At 40.9% G+C, this 25,761-nt stretch overlaps 1 protein-coding gene across 1 annotated transcript in view; it reads left to right on the top strand.

Annotated features, from left to right (window-relative positions):
* Positions 1-24,229, top strand: part of LOC103920354 (FRAS1-related extracellular matrix protein 1-like) — a 44,497-nt gene extending 20,268 nt beyond the window's left edge. The window contains exons 16-28 of the mRNA XM_009328062.1: positions 1,732-1,929; positions 3,172-3,357; positions 4,304-4,500; positions 5,268-5,496; positions 7,115-7,259; positions 10,458-10,599; positions 11,981-12,176; positions 12,947-13,211; positions 17,853-18,267; positions 19,529-19,730; positions 20,204-20,348; positions 22,586-22,715; positions 24,134-24,229. Coding sequence (XP_009326337.1) covers positions 1,732-1,929; positions 3,172-3,357; positions 4,304-4,500; positions 5,268-5,496; positions 7,115-7,259; positions 10,458-10,599; positions 11,981-12,176; positions 12,947-13,211; positions 17,853-18,267; positions 19,529-19,730; positions 20,204-20,348; positions 22,586-22,715; positions 24,134-24,229 — 2,546 coding nt within the window. The remainder of the gene's footprint in view (positions 1-1,731; positions 1,930-3,171; positions 3,358-4,303; positions 4,501-5,267; positions 5,497-7,114; positions 7,260-10,457; positions 10,600-11,980; positions 12,177-12,946; positions 13,212-17,852; positions 18,268-19,528; positions 19,731-20,203; positions 20,349-22,585; positions 22,716-24,133) is intronic.
* The last annotated feature ends 1,532 nt before the right edge of the window (positions 24,230-25,761 follow it).

The following is a 25,761-nucleotide window of genomic DNA, read 5'->3' as shown; positions in this document are numbered from 1 at the left end:
TGAGAAACCATGTGTTGTGACTAGGGAAAAAAGTAAGCTGGCTTTGAAAGGGGGCTGATGATATACAACTACCAAATGTTTTAATGTGTTCTCCAAATCCCTGTTTGAACTGAAAATTATATTAGAACAAGTACATGAAAGCACCGTAATCCTGGAGGATCTCTTTCACTGTTGCTGATAAAATATCTTGGGCTTTTTTTGGCAAAATTACTATTAAATTAGGTACAAAATAGAGTCTTTTTATTTGTTTCATGACATTAAAAAACAACTTTGAACTTTTTCCATATTCATGTTTAGACAAAATAATGTAATGCTGTAAATGAGGATGCTGAGTTTTAATAGAAAACTGCTAACAACCTGAGATAGCTCTTGCTTGCCTGTCCCATCTAGATGGATATCCACTTTTGGACAGTTTATAGTCTTTCTGTACCACAAGATAAATAATGTTCAGATTGTCTTCAAGAGAACCACGGTGTTAAAAAGATGTTATTTTGTGGTTTTACTTTTAAAATCCAAATTTTTTAAAATTACTCACAGAAATCAAGGGCCAGTTAACCCCCTTTCCTACTTAATTTTGACCTTTCATTAGCATTAAAGGGGTTCTTTTTTCTACATCTCTGATGACAGCTTTAGTCTTTTTTTTTTCAAAGGCTCTGGTTTTCTGTGTAATTAGTCTGTAATTTTGTGCTAGCACGGAGAATATATGTGATATTTTCAGGCTTGGCACTGTCTAAAATGAACAGCTGGTATTTCAGAAGAGAAGGAAGTACTTGATTATGGCCGCCCATAACAAACTTTTCTTCAGCATCCTAAAGATATCAGGAACATTATTTCAATGAGAGTGTTTTGCAGAGAACACAATGAAGGGCAGAAGCTGACCTTCAAGGCTGCAGTGCCTGGGGTTTTCATTCCCAAATTTCTACACACTAAATGTGCTGCCAGTAGGTATCACAAGAGAGAGTGGGAGTCACTGCCTTTCCTTTGCAGGCAGCTTATTAGTAATACCTTGCAGCAATGCAAGGCACAGGCACCAGAAGTGCTGAGAACTGGAATTCAGTTCATCTCATCAGCTCAGCCACAGATGCTTCTTGCAAGGGGTGGCAGTTCCCAGTCCTGTGCTGTATCAGCCCACATTTTGAATGTGATTACATATAGGCATAATATACAGTATAGTAACAAAGCACAGCCCTTGTTACAGTCCATTTTGTAGGGATAAGAGGCATATATGAATACATGCATTTCTTGGCATGCAAAAATGTTTTCTTCTGGAAGAGCATGGGTATTACCACTTGTCATACAGAGAGTACATATATAAAAGAAAGATCTTTTCCTACATTCTTTGAGAAGGAATGCAGAAAAAAACTTTTTTGCACATGCCTTAGTGCACAATGAACAAAACCATGAGGACCATTAGCCATTTTATTACAATTATAATATAATATTATAACATTGCAATAATAATATTATAACTATTAGTAATACTAACTTCATTATATACTTTTCTACACCCTTTTATTCTAGAATAGAAGTAAGCTGGTTAAAATTAATTACAAACAACAAACCAAATCCCTAACCAAACAGCACCCCCACCAGCCAGAATTAAGAATTCTAGTAATTTTGCTGTTGTTTTCTTCTGACTTCGAATACTGCAGACTGTCCTTGCAGGATACAAAATTATTCTTCATGAAGTTTTGGTAAAACATTTCTTCTGAACTGCAACATTTTTTCCAGGTGGGGAGATTGGCCTGACTCCTTCCATTGAGATCTTAACCTTCGTGGTCTCTGACGGTGAGGCTGGCCTAGATGTGAAAGACTGCTGTTATGATGGACCTCTTCCTCCTCCAGTTCCGATTCACGATCCATTTCCAGTATATGACCTTAACATCACTGTACTTCCAGTGGACAACCAGCCTCCATCAATTGCAACTGGTGAAAGCTTCCTCTCACTATAGCATTATAATGTGGCTATGCAGTACTGTAATGGCTAAAGACTCAGGGCGTTTGTCTGTTTTTTTGTTTGTTTTTAGCATCAGAAAGAGTCAGCTGAGATCAGCATACAAAAGTTTTGGATCAGAATTTCCATCAATATTTTTTTTTTTGCTAGTACAGTGTAACCACCAAATGCAGCTGCAGGTGCAAGTATGAATAACTGCTTGTGGCTCTTCAGCTGCATGTTTCAATCATGTGGTTAGAGATGAGAGTGCTCAGATCTGCTCCCCTCCAGCTATACGTGTCCATTGCTGCATATGTAAGCTATGTCTGAGCAAAAGTGATTGATATCTTGTCCCTGAACTGAGCTTAGGTCCAGACAATTGTCAGGTTTATACAATGCAAAAACATAAATGTAAGTATCTATCTACCTTTGCATGTAAAGTATACAACAGAAATTTAGACTCCAGCTCTTCTATGAAGGGAGGGAATCTTTTATTACCTATATTTAATTCTGCTAGTAAATAAAGACAAATCTAGACTATATATGTAATGGATCAAATTAATAGATGTGAAGCCACATTTTCACTAGTACTCTTCAGGATCAAAAATACTCAGTTACAATGCAAATAGTGTTAGTAATGTACATTTAGTCCAACAACAGCCCATTGTGTGAAATTTCCATTGACTTCCTGGGCTTTGGATGAGGTCTGTAGTATACATGTTAAAGGTATGCTTTCTGTATGCTTATCTTTTTCAATGTCATTTTTTTGTAAGCATCACATACATGTTCTGTATCTCAGAGAATATTTAAGCATATGTATGAGCAGTTTTGTAATTTGCAGGCTCTCACCCAACTAACATTCTGGAAATGAAGCATTGTCCCAGCAGGCAAATTAAGCAGTGATGCATGAAAAATTGTTCATTGTGAGCAATTCATAACAGCTCTCGTGTAATTAATGCTCTGACAAACAGAGATAACAACTGATTTTCAGCAGCACATAAACCATACATAATAACTTACCAGTAAAAAAAATTCATGATCCCATTCCTCCCTACTTACATGATTGCAAAAGTAGAGTTGATGGTGTAAGCAGAGAAAAAAACCCTAAACCAAAAGCCCTCAGTAACTCAGTATTTGTTGTCTTTTCGCCCTTAGTTATTATTTCCATTCTTGTTACCAAAAACAACAGTAAAATGAGGTAAATAAGCAATAATGCTTATCATATTGTTTGTGTGCAGGTGCAAGGTTTGTGGTGGAGGAGGGCTCCTCAGCAGCCCTTACTACCAACCACTTGTTTGCCACTGACCCTGACACCACTGCAGATGACTTAGAGTTTGTCTTGGTTTCTCCTCCCCAGTTTGGTTACATTGAAAATATACTGCCTTCTCCTGGGTTTGAGAAGAGCAACATTGGTATCAGTATAGGTAAGTCTTAACAACGTATGGTAATCAAGCAGATGAAATACAGAGGGCTTGTGAAGGGCTGTGAGGTGGGCTCTGGTTAAGTAGCTGCAGGTGTGTGCATTAATATGGGCTTATTGAGGAAGGCAGGTGCTGGCAAATGAAGAGCAGTGGGACTGTGTGAGAGGAGTTCAAAGGGAGACGGCAGCTCTGCAAATGTGAAGAATTGGCACTTGAAGTAAACAAGCCAATCCTTGTTTTATGCATTCCAGCTGCAATCTATTAGAATTGGTGATATGAGACATTAATCTGCTCTCTCTGCCTCCCCCTTCACTCTCCCATGCAAGGCTCCCGCACTTCCCTTCACCTCTACTTCTCTCAATTAAATGCTGCAGCTGAGAATTTGAAAAACCTGGGTCGCATGTTAGTTTCCAAGGCAAAGTTACAAAAGCGATGGAGGTGGTGGTTGACTTGGATCTCTTCCCTTGTCCACCTTCAAACATTGTAAGGCAGTTTCATCCTCAGCAGAACAGATTATGGCATGATCTGTAATGCTACCAGCTTTTACTGGTGTCTCCAGCTGGACGCCCAGAAGCGCTGAGCCTTTTGGTCCCATTTTCCTGGTCTGTCAGTCAAATAACAATCAATGTAATTACTTAGACCCCAGATCTTTTCCCACCTGTTATTTGGGTCTTTTTATTTGAGCTCAGTTCTGCAGACTGAACTGAGAAGTATGAAGTTGCACAGTCCCACAAGAAGCAGAAGGATGCATTTTTGTTTCAGGGGAAGGGCATGTGTCCTGTGGTAACATGTGCAGTGTAACTCTTTCAGCCAAAAAATGACTGAGAACTTATAAAATTCAAGTTATTTGTTCTTTGAAGAAAGATGTAGTTTCAGATTTTTTTATGATACGTGAGACCAGAAGGCAGGACAAGATTGTGCTAACTCATAATTTCTTTAAAATCTCTAGCTTCGTTTCAGCTGAAGCACCTGAAAGCCCTGAACATAAACTATGTACAAGCCAGGCACATGCGAATGGAGCCAACAGCAGACCACTTTGTACTTTATGTCACTGATGGGCTGCATCGTTCGGCAGAGACTCCATTTTTCGTGCTGATCAACCCAACCAATGATGAAGTCCCAGAATTCATAGCAAGGAATATTACCGTAAGGAAAGAATCAAAATACCTGTCATGGAATTATTTTATACCAGAAAACACTTTTTAATATAAATAGGAACATTGCTCTGACAGCTGTTCCTCTGCATCTTTCCCTTACTTTGTGTCGTTCAGCCTAGTTCACGTAACAGCGCAGTTAAATCCCACGTAAACAATCTTTAACAATCTTGTTTAAAATCTTTAAACAAATAAGTCATTGAGAAAGTGGAAGGATCTTTATGCTTCTTCTGGTTTCTCAAGAGCTTTTATAATTTTTTTGAAGAGGTTTTTTTTTATGTTCCTGGCATAGCCTCTCCCCTCTCTGAAGACTGCTTTTAATATAAATAATAATTCTGTGACTACCATGCTAGGGCAGTGTAAGCTCATCTTACTGTAAAGTAGAAAGTGCATGTATGTGTATAAATTTATATGCATCCCTATTTTTATATATATTTATCTATTTAAAGGTTTTCTCCTCTGCACTCCCTAGCACTTAATTAGAAGTTTGCTTACCTAACTATTAACTATTAACTTTCTATTAATTGGGGCAGATGCAAACTCCTTATCTCACCTTCTCTTTTCATCATTAACCATTTACTACTCTATGTCTCTTAAACTGGTTGAAATCAGTAGCTGGTTCAAAAGCTACTGGGAAAGGGGTAGAAGAAATGAAGAGATAGACTCATACACAAAAATATCCTACTTAGGAAACTATGCTAAAATTCTATAATTTCTTTTTATGTAAAAGAATAGGACATTTTTTTCTTTCATGTTCAGGTTCAAGAGGGGGAGATGAAAGAGCTGGATCTCTCTGTTATCAATGCAGTTGATCTGGATGTACCTCAAGATCATTTGGTATTTGGGGTTGTGCAGAGGCCCTGGTATGGGTTCCTTATTAATGGAGTTCATGGTAATGATATTCTACACTATAAACAGTTAATTAACCACGACCACCACAGCCATGGGTTGCTTGTTCATGACTTTTCCATGGAGCTACTGAAGAATGGTAGGTGCAGCATTCTTCTGACATTGGTCTTTCATTCCTTTAATGAGGCAAGGTGGCACAGTAAGAACCTTCACCACTAATTTATTCACCTGCCTTATGTGTATTTCCAAGACAATGTTTAGGAATAGAAGTTATCTTATTTAATGCTAATGTTGTCTATTGATTTTAGGAACTGTCAGTAGGCTCACTCTGAGAGGCCTACCTGTCAGAAAGGGTAGTAATTTGACTAGGGAGGCCACCTGCCCTGAAAAAATAAAGGAAATATTGTAATATAACAGCAAACAGATTTCAAAATGTTTGATAGCACCTAGAACAGAGACAGAGACACTGATTTAAAAACATGTTAACTGATCATGGGGTTAAATATTGCTCTAAATGATTGCAGAATCATAGAATCATAGAACAGTTTGGGTTGGAAGGGACCTTTAAGGATCATCTAACCTAACTCCCCTGCCATGGGCAGGGACATCTTCCACTAGACCAGGTTGCTCAAAGCCCAGTCCAACCTGATGTTGTACACTTCCAGGGATGGGGCACCCGCAGCTTCTCTGGGCAACCTGTTCCAGTGTCTCACCACCCTTACTGTAAAATATTTTTTCCTTATGTCCAATCTAAACCTACTCTCTTTCAGTTTAAAACCCTTGCACCTTGTCCTGTCACTACAGGCATTGGTAAAAAGTCTCTCTCCACCTTTCCTATAAGCCTCCTTTATATATTGAAAGGCCACAATATATATCTTCATCATACCTTCATATACCTAATGATAAAGGTATGAACTGGGGCTCTATAGCTTAGCATGATCAGTTAACCTCCTTTGAAGCAGCAAAGCTCTTTCAAGTACATGTAATCAAAAAGTGTATTTAACACTGCCAAGAATACAGTGGATTCTTCCAGACTGTGGCCATTTAGTGAAATATGGGATCTATCAATATAAAGAGGGATATGAATTCAATCCTGCAGTTCAGCCCTCAAAACCCACAGAAAGACTTTTGTTCTCTCTGCCTGTCTAATATGAACCTTCAGAAATATCATGTCCCCACCCCAAATTCCTCAGCCTTCCTAAGTCCTATTTTCGACTCTTTTCCAATTGTTTGGCTTTTCTCTTTTCCTGTCCACAACGGTGACTGAGCCACCTCCAGCCCAGATCTTCTGATTGTCCATGGTCATAGCACAAGGCCAGCTGTCCTCCCCAAGGCTTGTTCAAAGCTGCCTGAGGATTATTTAAGGCACAGAAAAGTGTTGCCTGATAGTGTCACCCTTTCTATGGTCCCTGTTAAAATGAATTGGAATGAGGAGAGGAGAAGAAATGTGCCTTTTTCACACTGACAGAGACCCTTTTGTGAAGGGAGTCACTTCTTACTCAGGTCAGGCTGGTGTCTTTGAGTCAATAGTATGTTGTTAGATTAATGAACAGCAGTGGCTCACCAAGCTCATGTTCTGGCAGCTGAAACAAGCTCGCTGTGACCAGGGCATACGGGGAGGGGAGGTGGAAGAAGGGTGATAGAAGCAGAGTAAAATGATGTGAGAGATTTTGCAGAAGTCAGATTTATTTGTTCTTTCCGTTTCTCTCTCTCCACCCCCCGCCCTTTTTTTTTTCTTCCCCCTGCCCCCTGCATAGGAATGAAGCTGTTGTACATGCATGACAATTCGGAAAACCTCACTGACAGCTTTAAAATCCAGCTATCAGATGGGAAACATAAAGTCCTCAGAACCATTTCAGTAAAGGTCATTCCAGTTAATGATGAGAAACCAGTGCTGAGCAAGTAAGCCACATGTTCCTGTCTCTGACAGAAGGATGAGTTGAGACAAAATGATCCAAAAGTGATCAAAACAGCAAATCAATGACTGATGGGGGAGAGGATGCCACAGCTAGTCACAGATTAATGTCAATACAGATGTTTCCATGTGGGTCTCTATCAGCCTGTTTAACAACATTTTTAATGAAAGAAGGGCATGCTTTAACGTTGCTCAATATTAAAAGAATAGAGAAAAAAACCGGGGGGGGAACATGCTTGTTTTGTCTTTCGCAACTTACTTCAAGATGTTTGCAGAGAGCCCTGATCTTTGCACACCTCTGCTGGCCACTGACCACCATGGTATTGACTGCAGTTACTTTGCTTTCCCCTTCCCTGGGGCAACCGCCTGTCTAAAATACCTCTGTGAAAGAAGCTCTGGATTTTGGCATGAGGGAATCCACAAAGTTGATGCCTCCTTGCCCCACGGGGGAAAGCCTTTCAGCTTAATGATTCTCTTCTTTCCGATTATAAAACTCTACTGCTCCACCATAATTCAACTTCTGAAAAGGTACACACTAACTTCCCCTACAGTTTAAAACTAGGAGTCATAAATGAATTAGATGTGTTCAGAAATTGCCTGGCAGACCATTTGCAGATAGGCAGCTGGCTGCAAGAGAGCTGAACCTCCCGGACATTTTAACAAGGAGCTTGTCCCTTGGCATCCCCATTTTTTAGCTGACGACCTGCCACAGAGCATCAGGGCCTCCTTCCTCCTGGCTGCTTTCCAGCCCCAGGCAGGCAGATGGGGACCTGGGGACCTGAAGGTTTTGGGGGTATAGCTCCAAACCTCTAAAGTTTGCATTTCGGAAATGACCCACTGCCTGTTAAGCAGGCTGCCACTAAAGTGAGAATTTCTGATCCCTCAGGATATTTGGCCTACCTTCAGATCAGACCTACATTTCCCATTGCAGAGAATTTTGAATGTGTTGTTTACCATGTAGAGCTTCCTGCATTAACAAATATTAGTTTTCTAGTTGAAAGATTATCAAGGACCACATAATGCTAACAAGAGAGAAAGTCCATTTCTAGTTAGAATAAAGGGTATAGTTTATGTATTCATATCATGTACTGACAATTACTGATAATTGCCTATTTGTTCCTCACACGGTGAAGATTGATATGTCATTTTCCACCCTTTCTCTCTGAAGGAAGGTGATGGAGTGCAAGAATTCAAGTGTGTTTATCTTTGCCCAGCTGAATCCAAAAACTGTTGCTGCCTTGTCTGGTGATGTTAGATCTCACCATTTGCCGTTCCTGTGGTGAACAGTAGCACATAGTGAGCCATCTACTTGCAAAATAACTATTTCATTGTAAGAAGTTACTGCTTCTTGCCTGCTACTCTTCCACTGAGATGCAGTATGCTGCCAGCAGTTAAGCAGTAGTGATTTAAGCAAACATGTTCAGTTTGGCATTGAAGTGGTTTAGCTGCCACATTCAGTCACCATGTCTTTGCTGTGGAGTAGGAGCTCCCTTATGCCGCTGCAGTGTTTTACAGATGAACATTTGACAATACATGTAAGCTTTTTCTCACCTTTTGATCTGAGGGCACCTTTCCACCTCATGGAGTTTCAGCTCTCCGTCAGCTATGGTCAACAGACTGAAAAATCTGGGATGGGATGTTTTTGGCTGGCAAACAGTGGCTCTTAGTCACAGTGATTGCCAAAAACTCAATCTGTCACCTCTTGGATTGCATCCTGTAGCAAGGAGTGCCCTTGGGGAATGTAAGGCCCTCACACACTCCCCTTGAAAGCTTCTTCTCAGGATGAGACATGTGGATGCTAGAAGGACTTAACCAACTAACTGCTATGCAGAAAAATGAGTTGGGATTAGACAGCATTCAGGGTGTAGCTAAACGTGTTTATCTCCACTTATTTTTTCATTTGAATTTTCTCTTCCTGGCTTATACAGACTTTGGGTCAGACACCTGGTCTTTCTGTTTGCATAGTCCCAGCATGTTTGTTGCTGGTATGAGCAAATCATTAAGGTTGCTTGATCTGTCATTAATATGACTTAATATACTTTGTCATATGACTCCATTTTCTTTGCTTCTCATTTTGGCAAACGTGAAATTTCTGTGCCTCATATCCAAATCAGTTCGAATATGAAACTCCAGGAAAAAAATCTCCACTCTTTCTGAGAGTAATAAATGTATTTTCCAAAATCACTAAATAATTGTGACAACTTCTTTGGAAATCTCAGTTGTCACTCTGCTTTGGAGCAGGCACTTGCAGCTTGGCAAAGGAAAGGGCTGTTATATGAAGAATGTATCTTTAGCAATTCTTGTAAAAATCTATCTGTATTTGGCCTTTGAAATAGCACGGCTTGCACATGCTCAGTTGCATCCAGCCAGAGCTTAGCTGCCCAAAGCCCAAATGCCTAAGGAGTCTGTCCTTTTCCAACCTGCTCCAAGGCCTCTGGGCAGATTAGCTTGAGCAGGTCCCACCCCTGGGGTGACTGAGTAGGCTGAATCCCCTTCAACCTCCTTGCAACTTTTGTATAGTCTAATAATACTGTTCAGGTGCTACATCGCAAAAATGTAAGACAGTTAACAGAAAAATGATAAAGCAGGGTGTACAGAGGAAAACTGGAGGATGGTTACTAGCTGAGAATGGAAACAGAGGAGACACGATCTGAGAATCATCCTGGAGCAAGACTTTCAAACTATGTGGGTTTTTTTCCCCAGAGCTGCCTCAAATTTTATTTGTGGCTAGTGATGGCCATTTCAGTCAAGGAACAGGTGGCCTTAACCTACTTTTCATTTGAAAGACAGTCTTTTCTCTAATGAATAATCAGTTCATTAGAGCCAGTATTGCTATGGTCTGTAGTGGCAGTGACATATAATATAGTCTATTTGTTTACATTGTCCTCTTTTTATAAATTGTATGAAGGTAAGAGGAACAGGGCCCAGGGGAAGAAGACAGACGTGGTAAATCCCAGGTTTTTGTAGGTGTCTTCTTTGTTGTTTTTCACCATTGTAAGGAGAAGCTGGTCTACCCTGTTTGTTTTTTTTCTGTTTTGAACTGAAATAGGCACCCTCCTTCCATTCTTTCTGCAGTTGTCATTTCTGTCAACATCTGGGTAATCCATATTCCTGGCAGAGAAATTATGTGTTGGAAAGGTTACTTTTCTTTTATTGCATCAACACATGACTTTTAATTTTTGCAGGAAGGATGATATAGAGGTGAACATGGGTGAAACTCGAATCATTTCTAGTGCTGTTCTGTCAGCGAAAGATAAAGATACCCCCAGGGAGAGAATTTACTACTTATTTGAAAGACTTCCAGAAAATGGCCAGCTGCAGCTCAAGGTTAGTCTTTGTACTTCAACAAAAAGCAGGCATGCAAAGAACTCTCTCTTTTTAGGGTAGAATGAAGTTCATCTTCCTTTTCTCCCAAATGTCTGTCATGTTTTGAAGTAGATGGCTGTGGCCAGTTTGATTGTTGGAAGAGTTGAACCAAACAATGATGCTGTCCCAGAGGCTCTGACACTAAAGGCCAGATCCTCAACAGAAGGAGAGGGAGGGTGAAAAGCATGGCAGATTATCTGAGGTGACAATGGAGAGAGATGCTGGGAGAATCAGCCCACAGAGGGGGAAAACCAAGTGTCAAAGCTCGGGAGGGGGAAGTCCTTGATCAAAAAAAAGTGACAAGTCATTACTTCAGTTACTTCAGGGTTCAGAAAGAATGGACGGAGATCTGCATGAAAGAGTGAGTAATAAATCATGAGTTAGAAGAAAAGTATGAGGGGAAGGAAGGGAAAAAAAGAAGATGGAAAGAATATAGCAAGAGGAAAGGCAGAAAATAAGATTAGAAATGGAAGGAAAGATGACCATCTATTGACCAAAGATAAGCCACAGGAACAAAGACAGAAAAAATGTCTCTTTTTAATTGCATGCATATATAATTTAAAAAAAATCAGTTTCTAAGACCTGTGAGCATGGAAAGTATTTTGATGCCGGATCCCTGCAAGAATCTGTGGATCATGTGAGACTTGTGAGTTACAGGGGTCCCACACACTGGGGCTAGAGACAGCTACTGGCTGGAGTCTGACAGTTTGAACATATAGGGTACCTGCGTGTATTTGAGGTCTCTGTCCTTGATAACCTTTGCTCCAAAGCTAGTGACACAGTTACTGCAGGCTAAATGTCAAATACACAGATCAGTCCAATATAAGGTACTATGCTATCTTCAGAAAAGCAGGAAATATTATTGGGCAATTCACATTTTTCCATCAGAGGACCTCTGGGGCTTTAAATTTCTGTGTTTCCCTGAAGTTCCCCATAGCTTCATTTCTGATATCCTTTTAGATATGGTTTCGGATAGAACCAGAGCAGCTTTGTGAAATTAAGAAATAGAAAACATAAGCTGGGTCAGGAACCACTTCATTTTCATCTTGTTGGTGTCTCTTTGAGAAGTGTGCAGAAATGTATTTCCTGGAGTAGAAGTGGCTAAACTCCACTTACTCCATTTTATTCATGATCACTCTATCTTCTCCAGCCTTATAGCTGCTTGGGAACAACTCCAGCTATTCACTGCCCTTCAAAACATACTATGAGGAAAGCGTCTATGTCTTAGAAGGGAAGCCAGGTAGCTGCCACTAACAGTCTGCATAACTGCAAAGAAACACAATTAACTGGGGAGGATGCAAAGGAGACTGTCTGTTTAATGAAGGAAGTTTATTCTTTCTAGGTAGGGCAAGGCTGGGTGACTCTCCAAACTGGAATGAAATGTACTCAGGAAGAACTGGATATGAACCTTGTGAGATACGTCCATACAGGAGCTATAGGGTCCAAGAACCAAGACAGCTTCACATTTTACCTGTGGGATGGGTACAACAGATCCCCAGCTGTGGATTTCTACATAAATATCAAGGACATGGAAAAAGGTAAAGATCTGCCAGACTTGACATTTTACAGTGCCTGCTTTGATCAACAAAGGTGATCTGAGTACATGTCCTGATCCTTCCCTGAGTGCTATATGGGCCCTTGGCAAGTCTCCCTGCAGATCCTGAAAGTCTGTCTGCTTGGATTTCACTGCTGGCCAGAGCCCTGATGTTCCTGCTGGTGAAGAAGTGGTCCTGGGATTCGAAAAGGCTCTGCCTAAGGCAATGTGTTGCACCTTGCCTCCCAGGACTCCCAGCTACTTTTCAAATAGAGTTGAAAATATCCTTCTGAAACTAGCTTTGTGTCTGAGTAAATCAAAGCACAGAAAAATGGCAAGAATGTAATAAGGTAGGCAAAACACTGTTCAAGAACAGCTCTGCCTCCCGGGTTTACGCTCTAGTCTTACAGTCTCTCTTCCTTTATTGCATCCCTATTAGAAACCTAAATTAGACCAAGTTAACCTGACACTGTTAAGATTGGAACAAGGGTTCAGAGAGGTTATGCTGTCTCCATCCTCAGCCGTTTTCAAGCCCTGATGGGATAAAGCCCTGAGCAACCTGGTTATGGCTGATCTCATGGCTGACCCTGCTTTGGGTAGAAGGTTGGACTAAAGACATCCTGAAGTCCCTTCCAGCCTGAATTTCCCTATAATCCTACAGTCCTATGATTTTTCTACTGCTTTTTCACTGACTTGCATGTGGCTAGATAATGCATAAGAGATCAACTTGCAATTCAATATGAATATTTTAGTGTTGTTTTGTCTATCCTGCAGGAGACATTGCTGTTTTCGTAAAACCTCTTCGAGTGCCAAAAGGGGATCGGGGCTACATTACAACCAATGTCCTCCTTGCACTGGATGGTACTGACAAGCCAGAGGAGCTCCTCTATGTGATAACCTCCCCACCCCAGTATGGACAAATAGAGTATATTGGCTATCCTGGCATCCCCATTACGAGCTTCAGTCAAATGGATGTAGCAAGACAGATAGTCTGCTATGTTCACAACACAAAGGCAGTTGCTCCTGAAGATACATTCAGGTAAGGCATAACACCTCCTCCCCCCTCCAAACTTTTCCCCTTGGATTTCTTGGGTATTTAAAAAAAGCCACAACACAAAACAAACAAAAAACCCAAAACAAATTATTAAAAAGAGACGGAAGCTCTGTGGAAATTCTCAGCAAAGATATTTCTACTATAATACACATAGTTGTGACTGCTTTGGTAATAGATTTTCTAATTGATGCTGAAATTGTAGCCAGAGCCACATTCACTCAATGATACTAGCTTCAATATTATTATAGCACCCAATCATACACAGCTGTTAAGGTTTAACTGGGGGAAAAGGACTAAGAACATACATTGTGGAATTTTCCTTTGGTTTCTTGCTACAGCTGGATGTAGTAAAACTGGTCCATCCAGGTATTAAAGAACTGCTTTCTTGTCGATTCTTACTTATCATATTCATTTGGTTCCAGGCTTTTTGAATCCATAAGTAGCTCTTGAACATACTGAAACCAGTCTACTTATCTATTCTGACACCAAAATAGCTCAGAAATTCATGTAGACAATTGGATTTTTGGGGTAAACCTCGTTACCTATAGGCCCATTTCAGCAGCTTAGTGATATTTAAGTTTACTTTCACCGGGTTCTGAACATTCCCCTTAGACCAGCTTAGACTAGGTGCACTCCTAAAGTGAATATTTCCATATTTTGTTCTTAAATGAACCTCCCTTGGTTATAGAGTGGAATGATGTAATGAGTTACCATCAGGTAAAGACAGAGTAGATGTATTGTTGCTCAAAGTCTCGGGGACAGTTTTGTAAAAGAAAGTAAATTCAGTAAAAAAAAAGCTCAGAAATAAGGAAAAGGTTTCTAAAGGAAGAGCACTAACTTCTTGCTAGCATTGGCAATTGCCTCTGAAAACAGCTTGCGACAGAAAATGGACTTTCTGTAAAATTCCAATTTTCCACACACAAAAAAAAGCTTATTGTTTTTTCATTGGTGACTAAGAAAACAGAAGAATTTAGCTCCTAAGAGTTGCAAATCAGAAAAGACCCCTGTTTACACTCTCTTATCAATAGATTCCTGATCTGAATGGCATTTTCCATGGTGCATGATGAATATTCAAGGACATGTTGCATCGTCCAGTTTGAGAGCTTTTTTGCAGGGAAGTCAAGCAAGTGGGGCATGGAGACATCAAATAAACCTCCCTATGACACCAGGACAGCTCAGGTGACATTATCTAGAGTTAAGCCAAAAGTAATTTTGGGACTTTCCTCAGTTGAAACACTTGAAACTATCCCTTCCACTAAATTCAATGTGGTGGAAATTCTAGTTAGATTTGTCTGATGCACTTGTAGTCATAACAGAAAAAGTGAACGAATATTCTCTGGCTTTAAGTTTCTTAATTGTGAAACACTATGACCAAAACTAGAATTAGCTTAGACAAGTAAGGTTGCAGTCATGCCAACGCTAGGTTGGGCAGTGTAGGAGTGGCTTGCATCAATATGACTCCTATACCACTCTAATGAAAGCAGACCAAACAATTCTAGGGAAACAGTGCATGTGGATAAACCCAATGTCTTCTGTTTAGGCCAATGGCTACGAACCAAACTAGAAAGTCAGCCTTATAAAAGTAAGGTTATGATGCTTTAATAAATACTGATATTCAATAACTATTTTAATCACAATAATTGATGTTCCTTGATGTTATAATTTGGAAAAGAATTTGGTTTTGTGTAGACATATAAATATTGTGGCAGAATATTATTATTATTTAAACAAGGAATGGTTACATTAATTATATGGGTAATTATAGGGAGGGGATTAACTGATGAGGTTTTTACTTTCCACTGAAGTACTTCCTTCAGACATAAATTTGCCTGTATTGTTTGGTGCTGCTGGCCTGGAAGAAAGATTTGGCAGTGTTTGTTTGGACAGATGACTTCAAGTGATTAGCAACCTGACATCAGATGCTGGCAGCAGGATACTAAAAGAACATGCTAATGTCCTCCATTTTGACATGCTGGCTTGATTTTGTAATGAGCTGGCACTATTTATGATTCCATTTTTATCTTTTAAATGCCATGACAGATGCTAGGTCCTACAGCCAACTCTGTTGCCATCAAACTGCAGAAAGCATGAAATGTTGGTAATGGTGAAATCAAACCATGCAACATGTCCTCCTAACTGTGCCTGAGAGTTGTCCCCTAAACTTCATCAGAGTGAGGAGATTATTGGCTGCTCTCCATTCCTAAGGAAAAGAAAAAGCAGCCATAAACCAGAAATAAACAACCAACATGTCCCAAAGTGCAGAAAAAAGGACATCTTGGACACAGGCAGCTTCGTCACCTGTGAAATCAAGTGGTGTACGACATTTGCATTGTAAATTTCAGTCTGATGTATATAACCAGGAGGTTTGCTCCTATCTGTATTCTGTAGAAGACCGGATGAATCTTCCGTTTCATGAACTGAATTATCTAAGTCTTTCACTTAAATATTGTTTGAGACATCATCCAAATGATTTTACAGCCATCAAAAGAACCAGAGGAAACTCACTTCTGCTGCAGTCTTCCAGACTTTTTGAGAGATGGTTAAGGTCTTGACTGAATGTGTTTCACCTTTTTTTTTTCCTTAGCATAGTACTTATCATCATTATTTTTGTTCTGTATTTGATTTCAGCTGGATTTCTAATAGCACAACCCCTTTACCATTGGCACAATAGCATTAGGTCAGTGCAGACAGATGTCTCTAAGTTCCCAGCTGGGAATACCATCCTCAGTAAACATATTTCTAACTGCTATATAGTCCCTGGTCTGCCTACGCTCATTCCCATCTGTTTCATGGCATACTGCCAGCTTACAAGTTGATCAAGCCCTAATCATCCAGCTTTGGTGAAGGCAGTGAGGAGTTTTAGATGGACAGTCTGTGTGACACAGTAAGCTACTCCATGACCTACTGAAGGTCACTTACATTCAAGGCATGCAACAATAGGCCAGATTCTGACCCTGTAATTAATTAAATACTTCTTTGAGGTCTGCAGTCAAGAAAGCAAGAGGAGGTAGTTAGTCTAAATGTCAACCAGTCCCCATTTCACTTATGTATGGTAGAAGCACGCTAGGTGGAAAGCAGCCAGCTAGGCTGGCCCTCATATTGTCTGAAATCATACAAGACAATCAGCCCATCATACAAGATCAACTGCGTAAGTGTAACCGTATGTGCCTTCAAAGTGCTGGGCATTGGAGGGTGGGAGAAAAAGGAAGGTCAGGGAATATGAATAGTCTACCACAAGCAAATTTCTTTGCAAAGCAGACTCTGTTCTGGCTCAGGCAGAACAAACCTGGGTGAAAACCACTCTCCAAGATGCTTTTGCATAACCACAGAAACTTCTGTAGAAAGAAAGGTAACTCTTACGTACTATATGGTGATGGGACACAAAGGATTGTGAGACATTTTCAAAGCAATTTTTAGTTTCATATACCCTCAAAAGCTTTTGTTACAGGCATGACAAAGTCCAGTGTAATTGCTTCCATAAAAAATACTTAAGTAATAATCTTGACAGTGAAGGCTAGGATGAATTTTGAAGGCTAAAAGATTGTTCTTCTCTTTGGTTTTATCCACAACTAAATTTGATAATGAATTTCTGCAGAACATGCTGTCACTTGTATGGCAAAAGCCCATACCCAGCTGGTAGGCTTCCAACACATTTTTTCTCCAGCCTTGGGCACCTTTATCTTTCTCTTCTTTAGGAAAGGAAAATTAACTGTAGAGCATAATCAAATCTTTAGCATATCTAAAGAAATATTACTGCTTGAGAGAGAACTATAAGAAACTATGCTGCTATTAATAGGAATTCCCAGCATGGAATAAGAACTTTGCAGATCTGACCCTTTGATACATACATGGTATGGACATCTACGTTTTTAAAATTACCCTGGCAACTTGTATAGTTCTGCTCAGTATCTCCCACAGAATCTCAGTATTTCAGTGAAACCTTACTTGAGTTTTGTAAAGAAACATAAATCAGTTCCTCTGAATATACAGAAATTTATAAATACAGTTAGCCTAAACAAACCCGTAAAGTGAGATGAGGATGGATCTTTTTCCAGCTTGCTTTTTTAGATAGTTTTGGGGCTATTTGGTACAAAAGGCTTGTAACAGTGAACAGAAAAATAACATTGTCCATGCACTTTACACACCTCTTCCTGTAAGTTATAGACAAAGACAGCACTTTTCACTGGCAGTTGCCACTGTCAGGTAATCAAGTGAAGATATACTTAAGGTTGTGTACAAACATCTATGTATGCCAGAGGGTGCAATAAACCCCCAGCCAGCCCACCATTTTAGATCTGCTCCATCTGTATCTGAGCTAGAAGATTAGATCAGCTCTGTTATGACTGCTGAGACTGATGTGTACATCCTCAAAGCCATTCCTCTGGCATCTACTCAGATTCCTGCAGACGCATTGTAACTCTTGCCATATACCTGGACATCTGCTTCCATGTTTTTAAGTTATACATCCACCCCACCCACAGTCTGGGTTTGAGCTCAAACCAGGTCTACTACTTTTGCAGTATCAGCACAGGCAAGTCCTGTAGTAAAGGTGTGTATTATCATTTCATTTCAGTACATGGTGAATCAAGAACACATGCTGAAGACTACCTTGCCTCTCTTTGCCAGATTCATCATCAGCAATGGACTGAGAACTAAGCATGGGACATTCATGATCTCCTTGGAGGCAGTCAACCAAGCTTTGCCCACTCTGTCTAGGAACATGGGGTTAAGATTAGTGGAAGGCGCTATGGCAGTCCTTTCTCCTGATGTCCTGCGGCTTTCAGACCCAGACACTGCCAAAGAAAACCTTACCTTCCTCTTGGCTCAGCTTCCCCAGTACGGTCATCTCTATTATCGAGGGGCTCTACTACTGCAGTACAATTTCACCCAGCAAGATGTGGACAACAGGGATGTTGCATACAAGCACCGAGGTGGGGATTCCCGGACTGACAGATTTACATTTGTTGCAACAGATAGGACTAATCAAGGCTTCATCGTGAATGGGAGGGTGCAGAGCGAGCCAGTGGCATTCACCATTCAGGCAAGTGTGACCACAGGCCTACGTAAGAGAGATATATAGCATGATAAGGTGGAAAATGTAGTAATTTTGATGAGAACTGGTACTTGCTGCAGTCTATGATTTAACTGAGGTATTTATCAGCTGAAATGTTTGCTTTCTGTGCTCCGTGAATCGTTAACCTGGAAAATTAACTACTTGCCACAATGCATTACTCAGGCAAAGAATTTTATAGAGTGCAAAGAGAGAGAGACTGTGTTTAAGAAAGACATCCTGCTTATATAAATACAAGCAAATATATACTTTTATACTTATACTTGCTAAAATATTTTACATAGAAATCTCAACCCTAAAGTTCAGACCAGCTATGGGGAGGAATGAACTTCCTCCTGCTCTGCTTGCCCACTTGGTACCTGACCCACTGGTTTGCATGTGAGGGATACCAGGAATCTTGAATTACAGCCACTTTGCTCCCACAACTGGACAGCCTGTCTTCTTTCTGGGAGTCTTTGTAAGATGCCTGCTCTGATTCTTCCTTCCTTTACTAGGATCTTTCTGTGCACTTCCTATTTCCCTCATTTTCAGGTTCTCCCCTTTGTGTCATAGGCTCAGATGGCTTTGCTATGACTTCTTGTATGTATCTATCTGGCATGTTTCAGTATGCAAAGCAGGCCTGGTTGCATTGCATGTCAAAGTTCCGTATGTTTCAAAACACTGATACTAATGAAGAGGCCCCTAACTTTTCCTGATGACAAAGTTTGAAGTTATATGATGAGCGAGGAGTGCCATTTCCGCGGAAGATGAGATACGGAAACAGCAACAACCGTTGCGGAGTGCTAGAAGATTCATCAGAAGTTGTGAAAGGTGGCACAGAATTGGCCAGGTCTATGACTGTGATTATCATAATCCTTAGGTTTGCATGCTTGTTATTGTAAAACAGAGGTGAGAAACCTTTGCTGGAGTTTTCATTTGCTATGAAGAAAATTACATCAAAAAGGAGAACTATGGGGAGTGTGGCATATCAGGGCAGAGGTACACAGAATTTGTGTTGCCCTCCCCAGTGTTTGCTGTATCCCACTGCATGCAGCAAGTGACTGGGCAATCTGGGCCTGGAAACCTCTCATGGGAAGTAGTATCTAACTGGACATCAGACTTCTTCTGGAGCAGACTGCGAGTCAAAGTGGCTATTGCCACCCTGAGCAGGCTATTGTGCTTTTAGCAAAAGCAGGACAGAGAATATCCTGATGCTGTAAAATGAATATACATTTGTCTAACTTTGATTTAGGTGGATCATTTGGACAAAATGGCACCAAAAATTATTCATCTCCATTGCTTTTCTGATGTGGAACTTCTGAAGAATGGCAATTACGGGATCTATATTACTGCCAGGTCCCTGAAGGCATCTGACCCCAATACAGAAGATGACAAAATAATTTTTAAGATTTTACGAGGTCCTCATTATGGCTACCTGGAAAATATAACAACAGGTGCTGTCTTCTATAATCTCTGTATTTTGGAACATACCAGACCAGTTCCAAAACCTACCCTGTTAATGTTTGCTTGATAGAGGAAATAAAAATTTCTTAGTAAACTTTGGGCAAGGTTTGAATGTAGTAAGAAAGCTTTTACACTAAAACCTGAGTTTCATGTTCACCATGAATCCTCAAGGAGTTTGAGGTGATTGTTAATAGCTGCCATTGAGAAACTATTTTCTGTTTGTGTCAAGAAAAAAAAAAGATGAATATTGAACTTGGCCATTTGATAAACATGGCACATGGGAAGAAATTGGCTGGGGCTTATAACAAGCTGGGATGTTGCTGTTTAGCTATAAAACCAGGTTTCTGTAAGTTCAAATTTTCTAAATGTTCAACAAAAAGAAAAGTTGAAAACAGTCTATGTGAGCTCCGTTGTTCTCATTAACAGTCTTTTGATTCACCTGAATGTTCCTCTTCTTTCCCAGGTGGATTTATTCAGGAAGGGTTTAGCCAAAAGGATTTAAACAGCAAAATCATTCTTTATGTCATCAATCCATCACGGGAAGTGAATTCAGACAACTTGGAGTTTCAAGTCACAGATGCCAGTGGAAACTCCGCAGTGCCCCAAAGGTAGCTCCGACCCTCGGTGGTGTGTGCTGTGGCACACTCTGCATGCTGCCCCCTGGGGCGAATGAACTGCTGCAGGGCTTGAAGCCGCGCAGCCCTGAAGATAGATATGACTCAAACTGCCATTTCTTTTCTTGAAGAGTAGAGAAGGTGTCTTCCCCTCAGGGAGGCGAAATACAAAGGGCTAGCTCCAGGTTAGACTGGGGCACAGTTCTCAAGGGCCTTCGGGGCCCCACAGAAAAACATAATGGAGTTTACTCTAGGTGGCAGTTGGGCATTTGGAGATCTGAGATACCGGGTGCTGAGGGATGGGACTGTTGCTTCATGTACATGGTCCTGCAGCTGGAGGTCACTCTTGCCCTGTGCTGACAGCAACGCTTTTTTTACAAGCTTGAGATCACGATGGAGGTGATGGTCTCGAGCACTAAAAGCTATGAGAGCCATACTTCCGCAAAAGAGCACTGAAAGAAGGTGGAAGGCATACAGCACCTTCTTTGTCATCCACTGCCAAAATTTGTATTAGGCATATTATTAAAATCTCCTTGTGACATATGATAAGCCTAATGTACAAAAATTAGAGTGGGGTATCATCTGGACTGTGCTTTCATGATAAAGGCCAAAAGTGGGAGTAGCTTTACAGCAGGGCCAACGTTTCTCTTTGTTTCTGAAAATAGGGCTGAATGTTCAATTTATTTAATCTGAAGTAACTGAGAAAAATAACTAACACTATTTTCCTGGGCTAAACTGGCTACTCACAAACCAGGACTCATGGCAAGGGAAAAGGAGCAGAGACCTGGCTCCAAGGGCCAAGCTCCTCCGCAGAGCACTTCCCTGCACGCTAGAGAGAGGACGGGGACTGAGCAGAGCTGGAGACAGCGTTTCGGCAGTTACACGCTATGCCAAAAGATGTCCCCATACACAAACACATCGGAACACAGCCAGCCTGAGCGCTTCCCAGCCGCACTGTGCCGGCTCACAGGTGCACTGATATTAAAACCGCCATCAAAATGCTGCCACTCCTCGTGGGACAGTATGGGTTCTTGTATATAAATAGAAATGCGTAACATCATAGCTTTACGAAGAGAGCAAAGAGAAGCCACTTTTTGTATGGAAAACAGGAGTTTCAGGGAAGTAGAATTTCCCTGTTAGCTGCATGGGACCTCAGAACAAAGGGGAATTTGGCTTTTAAGGAAAAAGTAATATTTTTAATATTGGATGTAAAAGCTTGTGAGAGTTTTGTTTTTTTTTTAAAAGAATTTATCACCTAATCATCACTGGTTCAAAATACAAGTTTGATTTGTATGTTGATATTATTCAGATTGAATCCCAGCTTTTATCTGAATGCTGCTGGACTACATCTGGCACATGCATCCTCTTTAGCAAAAAGAAAGCAAATCAGCTTCTGAATGGGTTGCCCACACCATGAGTATCAGAGAATATAGGAGGACAGGAGGTGTTAGAGCTAGTCAACCCTGAAAGGTCTAGAAGTTTGTTTTAGAAAAGGTCAAATTGTTTTGTAAGTAGCACAGCTCATTTTCCTTCTTTTCTCTCTCTTTCATTCCTCTCTGACTCTCACTGATTTTTATCACACTTTTAAAAAAGGCTAGATCTTTATTGGCTACCCTGTGCAGCATGCAATCCTCCGAGGCTTGGTCACATCCTCTATAAACAATTCTAATATTCAGTGTATGAGACACCTGGACCCAGCCACTTCTATGGCAGAAGAGCGAAGTACACAGAGTATTAAAGTAAGGGGAGTGGGGAGGACACTCGCACAGAGGCGGTGAAGTCCTGGAGCGTGCCCTATACTGTAGAGGAGGAGAGTTACAGGATAGATGAAGGAAGGTGGGAAGAAAGGAGGATATTGCAGAGAAAATACTGGGCAGTGAGAGTAAAATAAAACTACAGGGATAAAGGGAAGTAGGAAGAAACAGTGACAGCTTGTCTTGGCCTATTTGGTGTTATGAACAAACCCTGCTTTTCTCAAAGGTGCTGCAGAACGCCTCTGGTTCTGAAACAAGGTTCAGGCTTGGTTTGGGGTAGACCAGGGCTCCACCGGAAGATTTATTAACTGCCTCTCACACAAACGTGTCGATTTGGAAACAAAGACTCAGTATGTGTATTGGCTAAATCAGCAGTCAGGACAGAAATGGCTCCTCGCTGAACCTCGGAGCAGCAGGGGGTGGGGGCAGCAGGGGAGGTGGCTTTGCTTCACACGGGCTTTCCCCCCTCTCCCACAGGCTGGAGCTACGGTGGTCTCGGATTGAAATGCAACAGACTGAATATGAAGTGTGTGAGACCGTGGGAGTGGTGTCTCTGAAAATCACCAGGGCAGGACACTCTGCAGAGTCTGCCTTTATTGCAGTGAAGGTAAAGCTAAAAGCCAAGCTCCTAACTGGAAACTTAATAATAAATAGTGGAGCCCATTCATTTCTTCCTCAGACTTAAAAGGTATTTCAGTAGTCAGCAGAGAGGCCATGCAATTCAAACCAGACTTACTGGGACATTGTCCTTGCTAGTGCAGATGGTTGAAAAATTTCTGACAAAACTTTCTGATTTTTAAGTAGAAATGCTGATTAACCAAAACTGGACTGTTTTGGAGCAGTATTTCAGTTTTGATGACCTTCTGTGACAGAGCAGGCAGTTTCCTCTGTCACTGTGCTCAGAAGCTGGGTTTCCAGGATTTGCCACTTTAAAATCCAAGCTTTGGGCAACCTGGGGCCTTGGGACTTCTCATTTCCCTGCTCAGGCTGGCGGAGCCCAGGAGCTATGGGAGCTTCGACTCCACAATCATGGCAGCCTCCCCCATTTGCTCCCTCACCACTGCCATCAGCCTAGGAAATAGCCCAAGGAACCCCTTATATCTTCAGTAACAGCTTCTGTCTTATGTCAGAAAATTAGACTGAAAGCTGCAGGTTATAATTTTGTAAAACAGGTTTTGTGCGACTTGCCTTCATAAATTTTATCTTTCCTTGTAAAACGGAAATCCAGGATTTTACCAGTTGCCTTTGCTAGAAAAATACTAAAAGTTTCCCTCTCAGTTTCTCAGTATTATAGCCCTAATTGAAAACACAGTTTTGATTTTTCTTCCACTGAAGTTAGTGGGAATTTTGTTATTGACTTCGTCAGGGGCTATCCTGCCCTATCCTTCACGGACTCCCATGACTCTACTCTGGTTGTCACTCAGCTAAAAAGACCAGTGAAATTGATCCCAGCGTCAAGAACATAGTGTGGAAACTGGTGTCTTCTGTCAGTCTCCTGTGAAAATTCAGGGAGTCGGTGGAGTCCCCATACTTAGGTATGTATGGGTTCATGCCTATCCCAATGAGCCTGTGGGGCTGACAGACAGCTCTGCATGCAAATGCTTCTTCCAAGACCTCACAAAGGGCTAAATGGTCAAACGTGGCCAGGCCGCTGCTGCTCTTCCAGGACGCCATGATGTGCCTGTCCAGGAGCCAGGTATGGCTGGGTCCCCAAGGCATGGTGAACAGCAGTGTTATGTGATGCTGTCAAATAGCAATTTGCAAGGGAATGAGGCAAAATTTTAAGATGAGCAAATTTTTTTGATTATGAGATTTAAACCATGAGCAAGGACAGAATGACAGTTGCACATCACAAGGTTTATTCTTTAGGCCTTTATCTTTTTTTTCAGCCTAAGCACATGTATGGGTTGGCATGTCTTTTTGAGACTCCATGGAGAGGCACACAGTAGCTTCAGCACACAGCAGAATGCAGCAGTTTGGTGAAATATGTCACAGCATGGCATTTACTGTTTGATTTCTTCTCAGGTCAACGAAATATCTGCTATGCTGGGAAAGGACTTTACAGTGACTCCCTCCAAGCTTGTTCAGTTTGATCCAGGTATGAACCAGTGCACTGAATAATTTTAAAATTAATTTACTGATTTTGAAAGTGTAAACCCTCATTTTGGAGAATGAAGCCTATTACGTATCTGTAGCTAGAGGAGCTGAAGAGGATTAAAGACACTTGGGCTCATTTTCTGGAAGTGCAGTGGGCTTCCTTTGTGAAGTAGCATCCTTATTACTTAGGATGAGATGGTGTATGGTCCCTTTATGTCAGTTAAAATATCAAAAGTGCTGAAATGATGTCTCCTAATCTCCTCACAGCTAGGCTGAGGAGGACTCACCCTGAGCTGAGCTGTGAGATGCTTTAAAGATTTAAAGATTTGACCAGGATGCGGGTCAAATTTAGACAAAACTGAGTACAACTTAAGTTATGCAAGGTATCCAAGACCAGAAAGGTGCAAAAGAGCCTGAAATTGTCAGACCTCATCTCTGCTTGCACTGTAATCATAACAAGCAGTCTGACCTTGGCTGAGGCTGTAAATAGCAAGAAATGATAGTAACTGTATTATCAAAAGGAGCTTGAATTTTTTTTGCTGGGTGAGAATCAATAGTAAAAATGAATACAAATGTGAAGATACTGAAAAAAGCTTCCTCTGTTCTGCACAATTTATTATTATTATTGTGCTTTGGGTATCTCCCTGGGTCTAAGGAAAAAACAGTCCAGGTGAGAGTGTCACAATTTACCATTCAGAAATTCAGCCCATATAAATGGACTATCTGGGAATGAAAACCATTTGCTTTTGTAATCACTTCCTTTGCATATGCAAGTCTGAGTTTTTTTGGAATACATCTTGTTGGCATAGTCCAGGATTTATCTGAGTTTAGAAAATGGAGTCCACACAGGCCTCCCAGGATGTTGCCTGCAATGCCAGCAGAGGTTATCCCATGACTGCCAGTAGTAAGATTTCAATGGCAGAAAGTCACAGTGACTACAGAGGAAGCAAAATATATCATCTGTGAAAGGCTGAAATAAATAGCATGTATTTGATGGTAAAAATTAGTGCTTTCAAGTGCTTACCTGCATTTGAAAAACAGATATGAGGAATATAGTAAGTCAGTTCCCGCCAGAGCCTGGGCATTTTTACTTTAGGACTTAAACTTTTTATTTTGAAAAAAAGGCATTGCATGCTACAGAGATTATGTAGCACTGCATCCCACGGATGAACTCATATATACCTCAGCTTTGCTTGGCTATCCCATAGGAAAACTTGTAGCTTTAAGTTCAGTTAGAGTCACAAATCTGATTATTCTGGAAATGTGCCACTACAGCCCATCTTGAGAAAGGCAAATTTTATGTAAAGGTGTAGAATGGGCAACTGCTGGTTAGTTTTCAGAGGTGGATAAAGAAAGACACCCAGCAGACAGCAGTAAAAAAAAAACTGAGTGGAGAGGTGGAAATCTGCCCTGATTTCCAGTGTTTCTGGAACACACGTGAAACCTCTGAAACCAAGGAGCCACCCTCTGAGACCCTTTATCTAGCACTAGATTTTTATTTTTTTTTTTAGTTTTAAATTAGAAGATGGAAGAAAGATTTGAGAGGTCAGTGTAAA

The sequence above is a fragment of the Pygoscelis adeliae genome, unplaced genomic scaffold (genome assembly GCF_000699105.1).
Source record: "Pygoscelis adeliae isolate BGI_AS28 unplaced genomic scaffold, ASM69910v1 Scaffold45, whole genome shotgun sequence".
NCBI classification, from domain to species: Eukaryota; Metazoa; Chordata; class Aves; order Sphenisciformes; family Spheniscidae; genus Pygoscelis; species Pygoscelis adeliae.
Note: the sequence above shows the minus strand (reverse complement) of the source record. Positions and strands in the feature narration are given on the sequence as shown.